The following is a 21100-nucleotide window of genomic DNA, read 5'->3' on the forward strand; positions in this document are numbered from 1 at the left end:
ATTCAACACCTTAAGGTATGGGGTTGTATAACATATGTGCAAAAGCAACAAACATATAAGTTGGAATCCAGGACTTCAAGATACTATTTCTTAGGCTACCCCAAAGGCACATTAGGCTATTATTTTTATGACCCGGTTAACCAAAAGGTCATTGTAAGTAAACACGTCACATTTCTGGAGGAAGAAATGTTGACCAAGAGGTCCGAACCTATAGTCATTAAAGAGTTATTGGATAGCTCAGAAACTTCACTTCCAGAAGTGAGACCAATTGACATACCCGCTAAAATACCAACACCTAAAGAACCTCGAAGCAGTGGGAGGACTATTAGACCACCCATTAAGCTTACTCTTCTAATCGAAGAGGAAATAGTGGAAGAGTTCCACTTGGTATCGGTTGAATCGGATGATGATCCGATGATATACTCTGAGGCTGTTAAGGATGTTGATGCCACTAGGTGGCTGGAGGCAATTCGCTTTAAAATCGTTTCGATGCATTTCAACAAGGTTTAGACTCTAGTCGATCCATCACTTGGCGTTAAGCCAATTGGATGCAAATGGATCTTCAAGAGGAAGAAGGGCATGGATGGAAAGGTCAAAAGATTCAAAGAGAGACTAGTGGCAAAGGGCTATACCCAGAAAGAGGGAATAGATTATGAGGAAACCTTTTCACCAATGGCAATGATGAATTCCATCAGGATTTTATTGGCTATCGCCGCACACTTTGATTATGAGATCTGGCAGATGGATGTGCAAACTGCATTTCTGAATGGGTTTCTTCAAGAAGAAATCTACATGCAACAGCCAGAGGGATTCTCTTCTTTGGAGGAAGAAAGAAAAGTGTGCAAATTACAGAGGTCCATTTATGGACTGAAGCAGGCTTCCAGGAGCTAGAACATAGATGATCAATCAATCAAGTTGTTTGGTGTTGATCAAAACATGGATAAACCATGCGTTTACAAGAAGATCAGTGGGAGGGCAGTATGTTTTCTTGTTTTATACGTAGATGACATATTATTGATGGGTAATGATGTAGGATTTCTTTCATCAGTGAAACAGTGGTTATCCACAATGTTTTCGATGAAAGACCTTGGTGAAGCTAGCTATATCCTTGGGATCAAACTCGTGAGAGATCGTCAGAAAAGGATGCTAGGCTTGTCACAAGGTACCTATATAGATAAAGTCCTCGCCAGATTTAGCATGGAGAACTCCAAACGGGGAAGGGTCCCTTTCCAACAAGGAGTCAGTCTTTCCAGATCTCAATGTCCTTAGTCTCAGACGAACATTGAAGAGATGAAGAGGATTCCCTATGCCTCATTAGTAGGGAGTCTTATGTACACTATATTGTGTACGAGGCCGAACATTTGCTATGCAGTAGGTATGGTAAGTCATTACCAATCTAACCTTGGATGGGAGCATTGGAGTGCTATCAAGAATATCCTCAAGTACTTAAGAAGGACTAAGGAATATTTCTTGGTTTTTGAATCTGATCAGTTGTCAGTTTTGGGATACACAGAATCGGATTTCCAAACTGACAAGGATGACAAAAAATCCACGTCTAAGATGGTATATCTAATGGGTGGAGGTGCCATGTGGCAGAGTACAAAACAAAAATCTACAGTCGATTCCATTACCCAAGCAGAATACCTTGCAGCTTGCGATGCAGCAAAAGAAGGTGTTTGGCTGAGGAAATTTCTATCAGATTTGGAGGTTGTCCCTGACCTTGTCAAGGGCCCTATTCGCCTGTTATGTGACAACAGAGGAGTCATTGCACAAGCTAAGGAGCCTAGGGCTCATCAAAGGAACAACCACGTGCAGCGAAAGTATCACCTCATCAGAGAGATTATCCAGCGAGGCGACGTGAGTATCTCCAAAGTGAACACAAATGAAAATGTGTTTGATGCCATGACAAAGGGTTTGTCTCCTGGAGTATTTGAGAAACACATGGAGGGCATGGTTTAAAATGTATGGGAAATTGGCTTTGATGGACAAGTGGGAGATTGTTGGACTTGTGTGTCCATCAAACCTGATTCGGTCCGATTCAATCCTGTTTTACTTTGTATTGAAATTTTATACATTTTGGTTTAATATTATCACATGTTTTTGAGCATTATGTGTCCATAAGTTTTACTTAAAATGGTAGTCATGACTAGGGTTTGGGCTGGGCACCCTTATCATATGGTCATCGCATTGGGTATGCCTAGACATGTGATGTCAGGGTACGAATGCGAGTACTCACATATTTGATGTGTGTATTGGCGAATAATCTACTTTGTCGATTCCCTCATGTATTACTGCCAGATGTAGGAAGGGATAGACATGTATCACCGACACCCTTTGCCTAAGGGAACCCTGTCACTACAAAGTGTGATCGCATTCTTTGGTTCATCAATGACTGAGACTCAAGCGAGTCAAAGCCGGTGTTCTGGGAATGCATGAACACCTTGTGAGTAAAGGAGTTACTCAACATGGTCACCACTGCCCGATTGGGGAACACCAAGATTGAGATTGTCTGTGTATGGTTGGATCGAAATCTGGATCCAGTGCCGTTTTGGAAATGATTTTTGCAAAATCTATTTTACATAAAATAATAGATTATATATGTTATTTGAACAAAGTGTTTTATCGAGTTTTACAAGACCCGATTAGATGCACAGGCACTCTTATATGGACATGTACTATGGAACGGGGTTTGGCAGTACAAGTGTACATGCCCTAGATTTCATAATGATGGTGTTGATTAGTGGGGGTTTGTACATGATAATTTGCTATCATGTAGGGAGTTATTTGGAATTTACTAATTTAATTGATTCTGTACTTAATTAATGGATTTGGTGTTAATTGTAATTATCCATAAATTTAAATAAAGTAACTAATTAAACCATTCCCTATTATATTCTGCTTCTTCACCTTTTAGAAGCACTTTAAGTTTAAACAGAATTGCCAAACAAAGAGAGAGAGAGTCAGACTCGCACAGGGATTGATCTAAATCCATCCAGGGTTTTTAATTGAACCCTGGCATTATAAAAGGGGACCAAAAAATGCAGAGGGGGCAGTCTCCACGTTTTCTGCCTAGCCCCCCTCTTGCCTACGTTTTGGTCTCTCTCTCTCTCCCTCTTGTGATCTCTCTTCTTCTTGTTGTTTCTCTCTACTGCAATTGAGAGTTAGGGTTTTAGAAACCCAGATCTGTGCTTGAAGAACTGGAGAGCATCTGGGATTGGCTTGAAGAACCTTGGTAGTACCATTGGAGGTTCAGATCTGTTTACTTGGAGCGCTCATTGGAGGAAGAACCATTGTCTATTGGAGGAGCAACACTTGAGGCTCACTAAGTTAGCAATTCTTCATGAATTCCTCTTATTTTTAATTATTGATTATTCATGGGATGCAAAAGAAACCTGAATCGATTTATTTTCGCTGCGCATTCAAGTATGGGATGGATCCTTCTTTCCATGTGATGGATTAGAGATGAATTTTCTCCATCTATTTTGGGTTCCATAATTGCATGGGACACAAAACAGAAGGGCAAGGCATTGGTTTGTCAGACCAAACCCTAATTGGGATGCACTAGGGTTCCCATGGGCGAGCATGGGAAACCCTAAAATTTAAATAGGGCGCCTATGGGGTGACCATAGGCTAACCCAGGGCATGCAATACCCTAATTGGTTTATAATTGGTTTCCCTGGGAAACCATGACTTGATCCCAGGACCGTAGGTTGACCTACACCAAGCCCAACTAGGATCATGCCCTACCTTGGCCTTAATAAATGTAGTCCACGAGAAATAATTGGCCTTGAGGAATCGTTGCAACAAACTGTCTGTATCAGTCCATAACTTCCATGCAATCCTTGACAAAAGTATAATATTGTGAGTTGCAGGATTACGAGAACCCAAACCTCCAAACCTCCCTTCTCTTTGGACAAACACAATCTTTCCCATGACATCCAATGCCTTTTTTGGTGACCCACTTTTTTTACCCCAGAAAAAATTAGCAGCCATTTGTCAAAGTTTCTTGTGATGTGAAGATGGTAACCGAAAATGCATATAATCATGGTTTGCCATAGAAAGCACAGCTGATCTCAAAAGTACCTCCTTCCCTGCATGAGGTAGTAATTTTGTTCTCCACCCTGGTTGTAATATCATGAAATAAATCAAACTTAGATGTGCCAAAGTCAGTAGGCTAACCCAAGTATTTTTTTGGTCCAGAACCATAGGGTACCTTCATAATCCTGGAGAACCACCTTTTAATTTTGGAATTTGTATTTGGTGAAAATGTCAGGTAGGACTTCTTCAAATTAATCGACTGCCCTGATGCCAAAGAATACACCTGTAAACTATCTCGCATAGTGCATATTTCATGTAAACTGACCTCAAAAAATAATAGGCTGTCATCTGCAAACAGAAGGTGTGTAATCGGTGGGGCACGATTACGAACTCTAATTCCTTTAATATCACCATCATTCTTAGCCTTCATCAACAAACAACTCAAGGCATGAGAGCTAATGAAAAAAAGAGCAGGAGATTGAGGATCACCCTGATGGATCCCTCTAGATGGATTTATAGTTCCTCTAGGAGCTCCATTAATTAGAATCTGGTAGGAGACAGTAGTAATGCAAGCCATAACCAATTGCACCCAATTATGGCTAAAACCCAACCTTAATAGCATCTTCTCAATAAATATCCATTCAAGCCTACCATAGGCTTTTTTCCTATCCAAGTTAAGAGCAACAAATTTCCTCTTCCCCTTTTTCCTCTTTCGAATGTAGTGAAAGAGCTCATGAGCCATCAACACAATATCTGCAATAGAACAATTCGGAATAAAGGCTGAATGGAAAGGAGAGACAATATCATCCAAAATCAATTTCAATCTTGACGCCAGAATCTTGGTAATCACCTTAACAACCACAGTACACAAGGCAATTGGCCAGAATTGATCAGCCGTTTCCGGGTTAAGAACCTTGGGTATCAAACATATTAAGGTCTCATTCAAGTAGTGTGAGAACTCACAGGTGGCAAGAAAGTTGCTTACAAAATTAAAAAGATCATCCTTGATGATTTCCCAGTATCTTTGGAAAAAGGCTGGTGGGAAACCATCAATACCTGGTGACTTTAAAGGGCTCATGGCAAATAAAGCCTCTCGCATTTCATTCATAGTTGGAGAACCACACAACATATCATGTGATGATGTGTTATAATAGGAGAAACAGAATCAAGGATGAAATCTAGTCATTCAACATCAACACTTTCACTATGAAAAGCAGTAACATAATGAGATAATACCTCATCATAGACTTCATCCTCAGACTGTGTCCATCCACCAGTTGAGAGTTTAAGTTTAAGAATACGATTCTGCTGTCGCCGCTGAATTGTTGTAGCATGAAAAAAAACTTGTATTCTTGTCACCTTCTCTCAACCATGTAATACCGGATTTTTGCCTCCAGAAATCCTCCTCCTTCTCAAGACAGTCATCTAACTCCTTCTGAAGGTTACCAATTTGATTGTGTACACCCTCAGTCAATGGCAATCTTTGAAGTGCTGCAATGTCTTGAATCAAAGATTTTATTTTGGTTTGCAAAAGACCAAAAGCCTCCTTATTCCATTTGGTGTACCTTTTCCTACAATTCACCAATTTTTTATGAAGGATAGTTCCTGGAGTACCACCATATATAGAAGACCATGCCTCAGTGGCAATAGACATACACTCCAGATGCTTGAACCACACAGATTCAAACCTAAAGGGACGACATCCTTTAAAAGAACCCCCATTGGTGTTAATAATTAGTGGTGAATGATCTGATCTGATTGCTGGCTTTGCAAAAACACTAGCATTCTCAAAGTTGGTCCTCCATGCAACATTACAAAGTGCTCTATCAAGTCTGATCCGCACATTTGCATTCCCCACTCTTTGGTTACTCCAGGTAAACTTGCATCCATGATTACCCAAGTCAAGTAGTTGACAATTATCCATCATTGCATGAAAGGCATGCATGTCCCTACTAACAGAGCATTTCCCCCCTTGTTTTTCATGCCATTTCAAGTGGGAATTGAAGTCTCCAAAGACCACCCATTGAGTATACCGATTAGTGCCAATGGAAACCAATTTATCCCACCCCAATTGTCTTTGGGTTTTAATTGGGTCTCTATAAACAGCTCATATAAAAATTCACATTTCCATCATAACTGACAAAGGTGTCCATGATATGCTCAGAGACATATAATATATCCACTGAAAAACAATCCTTCCATAACAAAGCCATACCACCCGAATTGCCTACGGGATCCACAGTGACCAGATTATCCATATGAAGAATCTGACGCACCTTCTCCAGTCGTTGTCAAGCGCATTTTGTCCCCATAAGGAATATGAAATCCAGCAGCTCATGTTGGGAGAGTTGAGACAGCATACGAATTGTCAAAGGTCTCCTCACCCCTTGACAATTCCAACTTAACATCTTCATTGCTGCCCGTGGTGCTGAACAAAATCAGCCACCACGGGGGTAGTAAAAAAAGACTTCATGGTAAGTTTAGTAGGCAGATGATCCTCAGCCTCAGGTGAAGACACCGTAGGTCTTTTATGGATGTCTAAATTTTGTTTCTTCACTCAGATTTGAGATGCCATTTCCTTTGAGATTAAATCGATGCTCTCTTCTACTGGCCGTTCTTGGACTATGTCCCTTAGAAACTACTGCATTATATTGTCTTGGAACATTGTTCCTCCCATTAGTGGAGGGCATGGCCTTTGATGTATATCATTTTTGTCCCTTTTATTTTTCCCCATATATTTAGGGGGCCGTTCTATATTCTTGGGCTTGTTGAATATATTTTCCTATTCATTAAAAAAAAAAAAACTTCCTAACCTAGACCACTTCATTCATTTTTATGTGTCATCATGCCTTCTGGCTCCATCCTGATTAAGGATTTAAATTAAGTGAATTATGTTGTAATGTTTTAATTTAAATCTTATTAGTGTGTTCCTTACCTTAATTTAATTTTATATCCAATCGATATTCAGGGCTTGCATGATAACACTTTTGTTTCTTTATTTTTCTGTTTTTATTTTTCCTCGGAACAAAAAAATAAAAAAACCAAGAATAAAATCAGTTTGTTAACACTGGTTCGTTTTATGTTTCTGGTAATGAAGTGTACAAAAGGTTACTGAGAAATAGAAAAAAGAAAGCTCAAATTTAAATCTTCTTTGTCTGAGTATTAGAAATACAAAAAGTCATTTATGGAATAGAAACATGGCCCATAAATAGAAGGGTTATCATGCAGTCCTTAATGTAAGTGTTTGAATCAGAATTCACCAAGCATTTTTTATTTATTTTTTTTAAATCTAGAACTCTAGGACCAGACTCCGGAGTTAGTAATTTTATATTTTATTAATTGATTAAATATCTTAAATTATACAAAAGCAAATTTTCCCCTATATTGGTGTTAATTTTTTTGTTCAAGGGCTAATGAGAGCGTGGTAGGGGCATCAACATGAATGGGATATTTTATTTCATGGGGCAGGGGGATAATTTTGTGCACTCATGTGTCTAGCATAGGGGTCATGCGACCAGGCATTATTCTTTTTCCCTTTTTTCTTTATAGGAGAGGGATTGTTACGAAGCCAAAGTACATTTCCCCACCAATGAGGGGCTGGGAATGGAATCCTTTAATAGGGGTTTTAATGGGGAAAAAGAATGTTAGGTCCACGGGTGGAATATGAGAAGGTGTACATAAGAATTTGCAAGCTGGCTTCATGGAAATGTGTTTTTTTTTATTTATTTAATAAAATTTTGAAGAGTTGCGTAGGCAGATTCTTCCTCATGCGTTGTTAAGGGGAAAAAAAAACATTTAAGTCCCATCCCAACTATAATAAAGTATGAAAAAGTACTACCAAAAAAAACAAAAAAAGAAAACACGAAGCCTATTTGATCCTAATTTATCTTCAAATGCCTTCAACTGAATTACTTGAGGTGAAACAATAAGCTTTCTTACGCGTTATATGCTGTTGCGTCAGGAAATCTCTGATAGGTCCTTCGGGTGCCGCAACCTGCAAAAGAACGTCAAGGACAAGGGAGAACCGGTGTGGTTCCGGCCTAGGATTCTCCGATGCCTAAGTTAGATCTCTCTTAGCAACAGATGAATTACTGGAATTCAAGATGAATAATGGGTTAGAATACCTGAGTATTTAAAGTTGAGTATGGCGGTGTGGAGAGTCCCTGTTGGTGATAAGTATTCTTCATGGAAGAGTCTATCACGTTGTAGGGTGTCTCTTTATGAGACGTAGAGTCCTGGTAGGAAAGTGGTTCCCTAACAGATAGATATGTGTGTTCTTCACGTGTTGGATAATGATCCTTGATGTATTAGACTGGATAGGATCACATCTCTTTGGGATAACGTCCTTCTAATGATAAGATGACGTAGACCTTGGTGGTGACGTTATGGTTAGACCTTGTTGGGTTGCATGGAAGTCTTGGTCTCTGAATGACTTCTTGGGTCTATTCCTCATGGATTTGCTGAATGGGTTCTGTTGTGGTCCCGCTTGGACCAACCTCTCCTTTAGGTCAGGACACATTGCATCTTTGGACAGGCCTGTATATTTTTGGTTTATCACTTGCCCCCCACTCTCTTGGAACTGAGTGCTCAAGAGAGTAGTGTCTTTGTCGTCTTCAAGCTTGTGAGGGGCTTGTTGCAATTAAAGCTTCTTGGAGGGAGCTTTGTAATGAGCATCTCGTGACCGTTGGATGAACTTTGCTTCTTGGGGTAGATGACTTTTTCTCTTATTAGTAAATGGGAGAGGTGAGGGGTTCAAAACTCCCCCACTACACTTTTATCCTCTCTTTTTTTTTTCTTTCTTTTTGCCCACTTTTTCTATTTCTTCTTTTGTTCACTTTCTCTTCATTCATCACTTCCCCACTTTTCACTTTTTCCTCATTCTCACTCTTCCTTGGAGCTCTACCCATCTTCTTTTTGGTCTCTCCCATCTCTTTTTTCTTTTTTGGTCCTGCCCGCTCTTGGTCTCGCCCACTCTCGATCATGCCCGAGTGGTCTCGGCCGGACCTTGGTCTCACCTGCCTTGGTCTTGCCCGGCCTCGGTCTCACTCGTTGTCTTGCTCACGATCTCGCCCATCGGCCTCACCAGTGGTCTTAATCGCGGTCTTGCCCTCAGACTTGCTCTTTGGCGGTCTCGCCCGCGATCTCGCCCATCGACCTTGCCAGTGGTCTCGCCCACGGTCTCGCCCATCGTGTCTAGCCCGCGGTCTCGCCTATGGTCTCCTTCAGGTTTGTCTACCATCATCCTTTTTTTTTTTTAGTACTAACTTGGTTGCTTGGGCATGTTGCAGTTCTCTCTTGAGGTATTTGAGTCTTGCTTTTGTTCGGTGTTATCCATGTCTTATGGCCTGTTAGCCTTGGTGGCATGAGTGCCTCGTGGCCGATATGCCTTGGTTGGCATAGACCCTTGTGACCGAAGGCCTTGGTTGGCATAGAGTCTTGTGGCCGAAGGCCTTGGTTGGCATAGAGCCTCGTAGCCGAAGGCCTTGGTTGGCATAGAGCCTTGTGGCAGATAGGCCTTGGTTGGCATAGAGCCTCATGGCCAATAGGCCTTGGCTGGCATAGAGCCTCGTGGCCGATATGCCTTGGTTGGCATAGAGCCATGTGGCCGAAGGCCTTGGTTGGCATAGAGCCTCGTGGCCGATATGCCTTGGTTGGCATAGAGCCTCGTGGACAATAGGCCTTGGTTGGGATAGAGCCTCATGGCCGATACGCCTTGGTTGGCATAGAGCCTTGTGGCCGAAGGCCTTGGTTGGCATAGAGTCTCGTGGCCATTATGCCTTGGTGCTTGTACGAACTTGATCGGCAATGGAGAAGTACAGCTAAGAGCTTTTATTACTTGAAAATCTTCAACTTGGAAAAAACTTCAAAAATTTTCTTGAAACATGAAAATAACTAAACTAAACTAATTGTGGCTGATTCTTTACTAGTAGAATTTTTTTAGATGTTCAGAGTTCCAAGGCCGATCTATCTTCTTGCCCCCCGGAGTTTTCAAGTGATATGTCCCTGGTCGTATCTGCTTGGAAATTATGTAGGGCCCTTCTCAGTTTGCCGGTAGTTTCCCTTCCATCCTTGGCTATGACACTCAAGCCCTTCTCCGAACTAGGTCTCCTTGATGGAACAGCCTCTCTCTGACCCTTGAATTATAGTACTTGGCTGTTCGCTACTGGTATGCCATGTTCCTGAGTAACACCTTCTCACGAACCTTGTCCAAGAAATCCAAATTTGCTCGAAGTCTATCATCATATGTTCGCCCATTGAAGTGCAAGACTCTATGTGACAAGGCGAGGACCTCGACCGGCACTAGAGCTTCAGTTTCGTATGCTAGTCGGAATGGGCTCTTTCCTGTGGATGTCTTCACTGTTATTTGGTATGCCTATAGGATACTGAGAAGTTCTTCTGCCCATCTCCCCTTTACTTCATCTAGTCTCCTCTTGATTCCCTCGAGCAATGTTCTATTTGCTACCTCCACCTAACCATTGGCCCATGGGTAAGCTACGAAGATGGGTCGAAAGTCGATGTGGTACGTCTGACAGAAGGTCTTGAATATGGGATTGTTAAATTGCGTCCCATTATCCGTGACAAGAATTCTTGGTACCCTGAATCGGTAGATCACTTTGTCGCGAACAAATTTCTCCATCTCTTTCTCCGTTATCTTCGCCAATGGTTCAGCTTTGACCCACTTGGTGAAATAGTCAATCGCCACCACCAAGTATTTTCTATTCCCGGACGCTGGTGTGAAGTCTCCCTGAATATCCATCCCCTACATGGCGAAAGGTATAGGACTAAGGATGGAAGTCAATTGTGTCACCGACTGATGAGGTACCAGGGCAAATAGCTGACATTTCTTGCAGGCCTTAACATAGTTTATGGCCTCTTCTTGCATCTTCGGCCAATAAAATCCTTGATGTAGGATTTTATAGGCTTGGTTTCGCTCTCCCATGTGGCTTCTACATATTTCTTCATACACCACTGCTAAGGCATACTTAGCTCCCTTAGGTCCTAGGCACCTAAGTAGCGGTGCCGTGACCACTCTCTTGTATAGCACTCCATCAATCAGCATGTATTTGGCTGCCTGGATTTTCAGCTCTCTAGCTTCAAACCTATCCTCAGGCAATACATCATTCTGTAGATAGTTGACAATGGGATCCATCCAGCTTGGCCCTTCCTCTATCTTGTTGACTTATTTTTCCTTGTATGTCGGTTCATGATGTACCTCGATGTATACCGCATTGGCCAAGTTCTGGAGTTCATTATTTGCAAGCCTTGATAGGGCATCTGTTGTAGCATTCTCAATCCACGGGACTCGAACCATCTCGAACTTCTCGAACTCGGCCACTAAATCATGAGCTCGCGTCAAGTAGGCTATCATGCACTCATCCTTTGCCTCGTACTCTCCATTTATTTAGTTTACCATGAGTTGGGAATCACTTCGGACGGCTAGGTGGGTGATCAGGATTGCTCTTGCGACTCATAGTCCGACAAGAAATGCCTCATACTCAGCCTCATTTTTTGAGGCTTGGAAGGTGAATCGAAGTGTGTATTGAATCTAGAAATCTTCTTGACTGGTGATTATTAACCCAACCCAGCTCCTTGCTGCGTTACTCAACCCATAAAAGAACATCTCCCATGATCCTCGATCATGCTCCTCATGTCCTACCTCTTTTGGCTTGGTCTCCGAGAAAATACATTCGACGATGAAGTCCGCTAGGGCCTGATTTTTGATTGCCGTTCGAGGTTGGAACTTAATGTCATACTCGCTTAACTCTACCGCCCAGGTGATCAGGCACCCTGATATGTCTGGCTTGTGTAACACCTTCAATGGTTGGTCTGTGAGTACGGCGACCATATGGGCTTAGAAGTATGGCCTTACCTCCTTGCCATGATCACGAGCGCATAGGCTATCTTCTCTATCTTGGTGTATCTAGTCTCTGCATTAATCAATACATGGCTGACATAGTAGATGGGCTTCTGTTGTTTGCCTTCTTCCTTCAGTAATACTGCACTTACTGCTATTGGAGTTGTCGCCAAGTAGAGCTGCAATTCCTCATTAGGTTCTGGTCGCCCCAGCAGCGGTGGACTCTCTAAATATTTCTTTAATTCCTCGAAGGCTCTCTGGCATTCTTCTGTCTATGTGAAGTCTTTGGGGCTTCTTAGGTTCGTCAAAGTTTTGAAGAATGGCAGGCACTTGTCCCCAGCTCGTAACATGAACCTCATCAAGGCTGCTATCCTTCCATTCAGCCTTTGCACCTCTCTTACTGTTCGGGGTGGCGACATCTCTTAGATGGCCTTGATCTTCGCCAGATTAGCTTCTATGCCTCAAGCTGAAACCATAAAGCCTAGAAATTTCCTGATGTCACGCCGAAGGCACACTTTGCCGAGTTCAACTTCATCTGGTTTTTTCTCAATACCTCGAACACTTCTTTGAGATCAGCTAAATGATCTTCGGCCTTGATGCTTTTTACAAGCATATCATCTATGTACACTTCCATGTTGCGCCCGATCTGTGCCTCGAATATTTTGTTGACCATCCTCTGGTAGGTTGCTTTTGCATTCTTTAGCCCAAACAGCATGACATGGTAACAGTAGTTCTCCTTATTTGTCATGAACGCCATGTAGGTCTCATCCTCTTCTTTCATGAAGATCTGGTTGTAGCCTGAGTATGCATCCATAAAGCTCAGCATCTCATGACCTGCGATCGCGTTGATTAGCAAGTTGATCCTTCGCAGGGGGTATTCATCTTTGGGACCTGCCTTGTTTAGGTCGGTATAGTCCATGCCCATTCTCCACTTGTCATTTGGTTTAGGAACCATCACGATGTTTGCGAGCCAAGTAGGGAATTTCTCCCCCCTGATGAACCCTCAACAACTCAGCTTCTCGACCTCTTCTTTGACTGCAGCTTGTCTGTCGAGGGCAAAATTCTTCCACTTCCATTGGACTGGCTTCTTAGTTGGATCCACGTGCTGCCTATGTTCGGTAATGTGCTAAGGTATGCCTAGTATGTCAGAGGCCGACCATGCGAAGACATCTGAGTTCTCCTTCAATAGTCACCCCAACTTACCTTTCTGTTCTTCGTCTAGCAATGATCCAACCTGCACTATCTTGGTGGGTTCATCCTCGCTAAGAGGGAATGGGACGAGGTCTTCCATCGACTTTTCCTCTTCATTCTGTGAACTCATCCCTCTGATCGTTAATGAGGTTCTCTATGCATAGAGCCATCCCTCGAGTGTTGCCATTATTCTTCTTGACAAATAGTGCATAACACTCCCTAGCTTTCTTTTGGTCCCCCTTGATCTCGCCAACGCCATTCTCTATTGAGAACTTCATCTTTAGGTGTATCGGTGATACTATTCCCTCCAGTTAGGGTTGGTCGTCCCAGGATGTCGTTAAAGGATACAACTAACATTACTACCATAAAGGTAACCATGATCGTAACTTACCGAGGGTGATCTCCAAAGGTGACTGGCAATTCAATTGTTCCTCTAATGGAAGAGGAGGCTCCTGAGAATCCATGGAGGTAGGTTTCTTCAAGCTTGAGCTTATCATCACTGAACCCAAACTTCCTGTAGGCCTCTAGTGAGATTACTTCTACTGACACTCCGGTGTTAACCAGCATCCTATGCACGACTCGATTGGCTATCTCCACCTGCACCACGAGGGCATCTCCATGCGATAGGCTCACTCCTTCTAGGTCAGTGTCCGAGAAGGAGATTACTGTTTCTGTCTTGGCTACTTTGCTCGGCATCTTTGTTACCCCTACGAACTGAGCATGGGCTTTTGCCTTTCTTATAGACTCCTGTCTTGGTCCCCCTACTATAGTGAGGATTGGGGTTCCTCTGGTATTACTTGGTCCTGGAGCATCCCTTCTTTCTTCGTGGCGGCCTCTGTCCTCGCCACAATCTGTTCTCCTCTCCCCTCATCGTGGGTCCTCTCTTCCCCAATCATGATCTCTACCTCCTTGACCTGAACGGCCCTCATGACCTCCCTTTACGTACTTGTTTAGGTTTCCTGCTTTGATGAGTTGTTCAATCTCCCTTTTCAGTTGAATGCACTCTTCTGTGTCATGTCCTGTGTCTTTATGGAAGAGACAATACTTGTTTGGATTTCGCTTTTCGGGTCCTGCAAGCATGGGTCGCCGCCAATGGAGCAAGCCATGGTCTTGAATCTGCATAAGGATCTGTGACCTTATGGTGTTCAGGGAAGTGTAGTCGAGGCTTCTAGCTCGATCAGTCCTCTCTGGGCGACGCTCAATTTTTCCAGTCAACGATCACCCTTCTCTTGTCGGTGCTTAGTTTTAGTCTGTTTGCTTTCTCCACGATCATCTGGCGTCGATCTCTTATTCTCCTATCATTTGGCTACGATCACTTTCTTTCGAGTTTGTAGTACTTTGGCCATGTTGGCGAACTCATTGCACCTCTCTAGTAATTCTCTCATTGTCCTAGTCTCGTGCCGTGCTAGGTCCTTGATGAGGTCTAGGTCTCTTATGCCCTGGCTAGGGCTGCATGTTGAGTTTGGTCGTCCGGTCTCTAATCTCTAGGGATTCCTTCATAAATCTTGTGACATACTCCCTGAGGGACTCCCATAGATTACGTACCACATTAAGTAAATGGTGTGGTTCTCTTCTATTTTACGCTGCTTTGGAAGCGGGTGATAAAGCTGTTTATAGAGTTCTGCGAAGGTGTTTATTAATCGAAGCTTAAACCTTGAGAACCACGAAGTTGCCTTTGCACCTTTTAGGGATGCCCGAAAAGCTCAAAGAGATGACCTCTAATTCACCATATGGGGTCATCATCCCATTAAAGTAGTTGAAGTGATCACCTCGCTTGCAAGTGCACCATACAATCTCTTCTAGCATTACATATGATAATAATAACTACTAACTACTAATACATATAAACCCAATGAGTTTTTCTTTCATACCCGACGTGGGACTAAAAGTCCACATCAATATTTTGAAAAATTCCAACAATTTCCCCCAAGTTTTTAAAATAATTGGGCTTCAGTCAATAAACTCTTTGTACTTCTAAATCATACTTACATAAATGTGTCTTTCGACTTAACCTTTTATGTTGTCAAAATACATTAGTACTTTTCAAAATCGAAGTAGTCATAGCCTTGAACTTAGAATTTTATAGCGACAAATCTAATATACTAAACATATGACTTACTTGAACATAGTTTCAATAACACCTGCACATTTATGGCATTATGCTTTCATTTTAGGTTTTCATAAGTGCCTTAGAGATAAGCTTTGAATCTCGCAGAAGTGGCCCCACTTCCTGCACTTATATAGGTGAATCTAATAAAATGCAATTGTATGACTTGCATTTCCTGTAAGGCATAGACTCATTAAAGGATTGATCCTACCCTCTGTCGGTTTCTCCATACAAACATGCACTACCTTGAGATGTCAAGAGATCATATCTCTACTAGTTGAGTGCATAATCGATTATTACTACAAGTGTTTTTCCATTGAACTAGTTGACTAGATATTGGTCTAGTGTCTGGTTGGTTTTCACTTGCAGGTTATCTCTCATTTAAAAGCTTTAAACCCATCTCCCTGAAAGTCTTCCATACCACATCCCTACCCAGGCCTTTTGTAAAGGGATCAGGTAAATTTTCCTTTGACTTTACATAACTAATAGTCACAACTCCTTTGATGAGTTGTTCTCTTACATAGCTATGTCTTAAATTGATATGCCTTGACTTTCCATTGTAGACTTTATTATAAACCCTTGATAATGTTGCTTCATTATCACAAGATATTGATATAGCAGGCATTGGCTTAGGCCATAGAGGAATCTCTGTTAAGAGGTCCCTAAGCCATTCTGCTTCTTTTACTGCCATTGCTAAAGCAATAAATTCAGACTCCATAGTAGAGTGTGAAACTACAATCTGTTTCTTGGATCCTCAAGAAATTGATCCTCCACCCAAGCTAAATATCCAACCGCTTATGGACTTTGATTCATCGAATCCTGTGATCCAATTAGCATCTGTGTATCCTTCTAGTACTGCAGGAAAATCTTTATAACTTAATACATAATTCATTGTGCCCTTTAAGTACTTAAGTACTCTAAAAACTGCATTCCAATGAATTTGTCCAGGGCTATGAGTAATCCTACTCAAAACACCAACTGCAAAAGCTATGTCAAGATGAGTGCACTGCATGGCATACATTAAACTGCCAATGATACTAGAGTATTCCAATTGAACTATACAACTCCCTTCATTAGAAGTTAATCTAATAGAATGATCATATGGGGTAGTAACTGGTTTACAATCCTCATGATTGAATTTCTTTAATATTTTCTGTATGTAATGAGACTGTGTTAAAGAAATACAATCAGAGGATCTAACAATTTTGATTCCCAAAATTACATTTGCTTTACCCATATCTTTCATATCAAAACATGAAGATAGAAAAACCTTTGTCTCTAATATGATGTTTGAATTAGTACCAAAGATTAACATATCATCAACATATAAACATATTATAACACCATGTCCATTCTTGAATTTAAAATAAACACATTTATCAGATTCATTTATTTTAAATCCATTTGCTATAACCTTTTGGTCAAATTTATCTTGCTATTGCTTAGGAGCTTGTTTTAGACCATATAAAGATTTGATTAGTTTGCAAACCTTACTTTCCTGGTCTTTCAAAACAAACCCTTCAGGTTGCTCCATGTAAACTTCTTCTTCTAAATCTCCATTTAGAAAAGCAGTTTTAACATCCATTTGGTGTATAATAAATTTATTAATCGATGCTATAGCAATTAACAATCTAATTGTACTAATTCTAGCAACTGGAGCATATGTATCAAAATAGTCAATACCTTCTTTTTGCTTAAAGCCCTTGGCTACAAGCCTAGCTTTAAACTTATCAATGATTCCATCAGCTTTAAGCTTTTGCTTAAGGATCCATTTACAACCAATAGATTTAAATCCTGGAGATAAATCTGTTAAAACCCATGTTTTATTATCCATGAGAGAATCCATTTTATCATTTATAGCTTCTTGCCAAAAGGCAGAATCTTGAGAATTCATGACTTCTCGAAAAGTCAATGGATCATGTTCAATATTATACACACAAGAATATGTAACTTCATTTCTATTACCTTCGACCAAAAATTGATAAAAATCTGGACCAAAGGATTTTTCTACTCTAACTCTTTTACTTCTTCTTAATTCAACACTCTCATTATTTTTAGAGTTTGATTGTACTGTATTTTGATCCTCCTTGTTTGTATCTTCATTCTTCTGTTTCCTAGAGAATGAATCCTCAAAGAATTCAGCATCTCTAGATTCTAAAATTGTATTTTGGCTAACGGTCTCTGTAGATTCCATTGTTAGAAATCTATAGGCCTTACTATGTTGGGCATAGCCAATGAAAATACACTCAATTGCCTTTTCACCTAATTTAGGTCTTTTAGGATCAATTAATCTTACTAATGCTCTACATCCCCATACTCTGAAATATCCAAGAGAAGGTTTTCTCTTCATCCAATATTCATAGGGAGTGATATTAGTCTTTTTATAGAGAATACGGTTAAGTATATGACAAGCAGTCATTAATGCTTCCTCCCATAAATTCTTTGGTAAGTCAGAAGTAAGTAAAAGTGTATTCACCATTTCTGTTAGAGTCCTATTTTTCCTTTCTGCTACTCCATTCTGTTGAGGACTATAAGGTGTCGTTGTTTGATGGATAATTCCATAAACTTCACAAAAATCATCAGTAGAGAAGTATTCCCTTCCTCGATTAGTTCGTAAGATTTTAATCTTACGTTCTAATTGATTTTCAACTTCGGCTTTGTAGATTTTGAATTTCTCCAAAGCCTCATCTTTAGTCCTTAACAGGTATACATACATATATTTTGAACAGTCATCTATAAAAGTATTGAAATATCTTTTACCACCTCTAGTTAGAATACCTTCTAACTCACACAAATCAGAATGTACCAATTCTAAGAGTTGTGTATTCCTTTCTACTTTCTTAAAAGATTTCCTGGTAATTTTAGACTTGATGCATATGAAACATTTATCTTGACTAGAAGATGTGTATTCTGGTAATAATCCTAATTTAACATATTTTTCATGCACTTATAATTAACATGCCCAAGTCTAGAATGCCATGTATCAAAAGCAGAAACGATATAAGCAGAAGATGAAATTCCATTAATCATATTAAATTTATACATCCCGTTCGATGCATATCCTTTCTTAACATAAACTCCCCCTTTGGACACTATGACATTCCCTGACTCAAACAGGATTTTAAATCCATGTATGTCAAGCAAGCTTACAGACATTAAATTCTTCCTAATATCAGGAACATGAAATACATCATTCAAAGTAAGCTTCTTTCCGAAGGTGAGATTCAAAACCACTGTGCCTTTACCTATGACCTTAGCAGTTGAAGAATTTTCCATAAAGAGATCTTATTCATCTGCTATAGGTTCATAAACTTTGAATAGACTCTTGTTTTTGGCAATGTGTTTGGTTGCACCGGAATCGATCCACCATTCCTCATCATCACCAACTATATATACCTCGGATATCATAGCAGCCCAATCATCATTGTCAACCACGTTGGCTTAGTCCTTCTGTTGCTTCTCCTTGAGATAAACTCTACACTGTTTCTTGAAATGACCGGCTTTTCCGCATTTTCAGCAAGCCGCTTTAGGGTTAGTAAAAGTACCCTTCTTCTTCTCCGAAACAGTGCCTTTGCCATCATACTTTCTCTTAGAAGATGCAGTTTCTATAACATGAGCCTTAGGAGATTTTTCCTCCAATTCAAGTTTATCCAGTTTACGAGAATTCTCTTCAACTTGGATATACTTTATCAGCTCTGGCATAGTCATTGCATCTTTCTTTTATTTCAACTCTTTCCGACAATCTTTCCAAGAAAAAGGTAACTTAGAAATAATAGAAGATACTTGGAAAGATTCATCAAGAGAATGGCCCTTAGAGATGATTTGATTCATGAGACCTTGCAACTCATAGGTTTGGGAAATAATGAACTTATCTCCTAGCATTCTGTAATCAAATAACTTACTTACGAGAAATTTCTTGTTGCCAGCATCTTCAATCTTATACTTCTTATCAAGATCCTCCCATAGTTCCTTTGGGGTGTTGTCCGCAAATTTGAGCTAGTACACATCATACAGTGAATTCGACAGTCCATTAAGGATATAGCCTTTGCACATGAAATCATCTTGTTCCCACTTCTGGCGTTGCTTGATTTGAACTAGTGTTTCTGTACTAGAAGGTTCTCCATCGGTGCTTGTCGGTGGTACTGGCTTCTCTTCATTCAGAACATGAGCAAGCTTCAAAGCAGTGAGGAAGAAATACATCTTCCCTTTCCAACGTTTGAAAAAGGACCCATCAAACTTCTCTAGTTTGCTTATCTTGTTCCCAGGTATCTTCATTATTGCAGTCTTCTCCATTGAATCAAATATTGTCTTAAGATTGTTAATAAGCTGAAACAAAAAGGAGAGGACAGAAAGATGGCCTGAGTCGAACGAAATCGTTCTGTCCTTAAGACAGTATTTGCACCCTCATAATCCTGCAAAGGGTTGCAGCAAACCTGCCTCCCAAGATAAATCAGGTGGACTGTTACTGGTTGCAGAGACAGTAACACTGTGAAGCTATCAAAGATTTTTTTGATATATAGACTGAGAGAATTCGTGGCCCATTTATAGGCCCACAAGGCCTGTTCGGATGGGTCACACCCATTGGCTCATATGGCTTGACCTGACAGGTCATGACTATTGGGCTGGGCTCTCTTGGCTGTTCGTATGGGCTGCAACCCTTGGGGTCAATGTTGAACCAAGGGTTGCACTCCCTCTTTGATCAGCCACCGATCCAACGGTCGGATTGATCCTAAGCACCCTTTGATCAGACACCGTCGATCCTAAAAAGATTAAGACGACATACTGTGACGATGTGCAAGTACGAAGTGCGAAGTGCAAAGTGCGCCATCAAAGCGCCACATTGCGCCTCAAGCAAACACATGCGCACCCGTACGCATATGCGCTCAGACGGTCACCATCCTCGTTCCTAAGTGCACCATACAATCTCTTCTAGCATTACATGTGATAATAATAACTACTAACTACTAACACATATAAACCCAATGAGCTTTCCTTTCATAGCCGATGTGGGACTAAAAGTCCACATCAATATTTTGAAAAATTCCAACAAAAACTTGGGTCTATGGGGAAGAAGGTGCTTGGCATATGCTTTGGGCATCAAGTATGGTACTCTTTTAGCTAGGTCACATTGGGCTTTGGGTTGATCTTCATTAGATTTCTTATATTCTTTTTACGGTATTAATATTGTTATTGGTGATGCCTGATCTCAGTCCAGAAAGTGTTGTGTTTGATTTTCCTATATATTGTAGTTATCTCTTTGAGAGACGAATGAGTGTGAGGGTTTGTATTTGCTTCACAGAATTAGTGGATTCATTCTATCACTCGGCTGTGGATGTAGCATTCTTTCTTGGGGATGAACCATGTAAATCTTGTCTTGAGTGTGGGATTTCTCTTTCTTTTTCGTTTTGTTCTGCAAGATCCCCATTCTGCTGCGTTGTTTTTCTAACAAATATGTTGTTTTGCTTCGTTAGGTTTTGTGCCAAGCATTGGGTGGCAAGGTTGAGAGAGCTTGTGGTGGATGGGATCTTGGATTGAGAAAAGTCAACATGGTGGAAGACTTACCTCCTTATGGCTTCTTTGATAGTTTACAGGAAATTCCATCCACCATCACCATCATTGAGTGTCATCAAGATGAGGTATGTTGCTTTGACCATTGACTTCATTTAAAGAGACAATATGAAATGAACCTGGAGATTTTCTAGGAACTAATTAGATTCAACTCAATGGAATAGGTGAGAGAGGTCCCCATGGGTGCCAAGGTCATTGCCTTCTCTGACCAGACAGGAGTGGAGATGTTTATTTTTTACCATCACATATTAGGCATTCAGGGCCACCCTGAATATACAAAAAACATCTTATGTAGTATCATTGATCGTCTTGCTAATAGTAACTTGATAAATTTAAGATGA

The 21100-nt window shown here is 40.8% G+C and overlaps 1 protein-coding gene across 1 annotated transcript; it reads left to right on the top strand.

Moving 5' to 3' along the window:
- Nucleotides 1–20241: 20241 nt before the first annotated feature.
- LOC122663009 (gamma-glutamyl peptidase 5-like) lies at nucleotides 20242–21100 on the top strand (the record flags this gene model as incomplete). Its single annotated transcript, XM_043858717.1, has 3 exons — nucleotides 20242–20292; nucleotides 20663–20827; nucleotides 20924–21100. Coding segments are annotated over 3 exons (393 nt in total), but the record flags the coding sequence as incomplete, so codon positions are not given.

This window comes from Telopea speciosissima, chromosome 5 (assembly GCF_018873765.1).
Source record: "Telopea speciosissima isolate NSW1024214 ecotype Mountain lineage chromosome 5, Tspe_v1, whole genome shotgun sequence".
NCBI classification, from domain to species: Eukaryota; Viridiplantae; Streptophyta; class Magnoliopsida; order Proteales; family Proteaceae; genus Telopea; species Telopea speciosissima.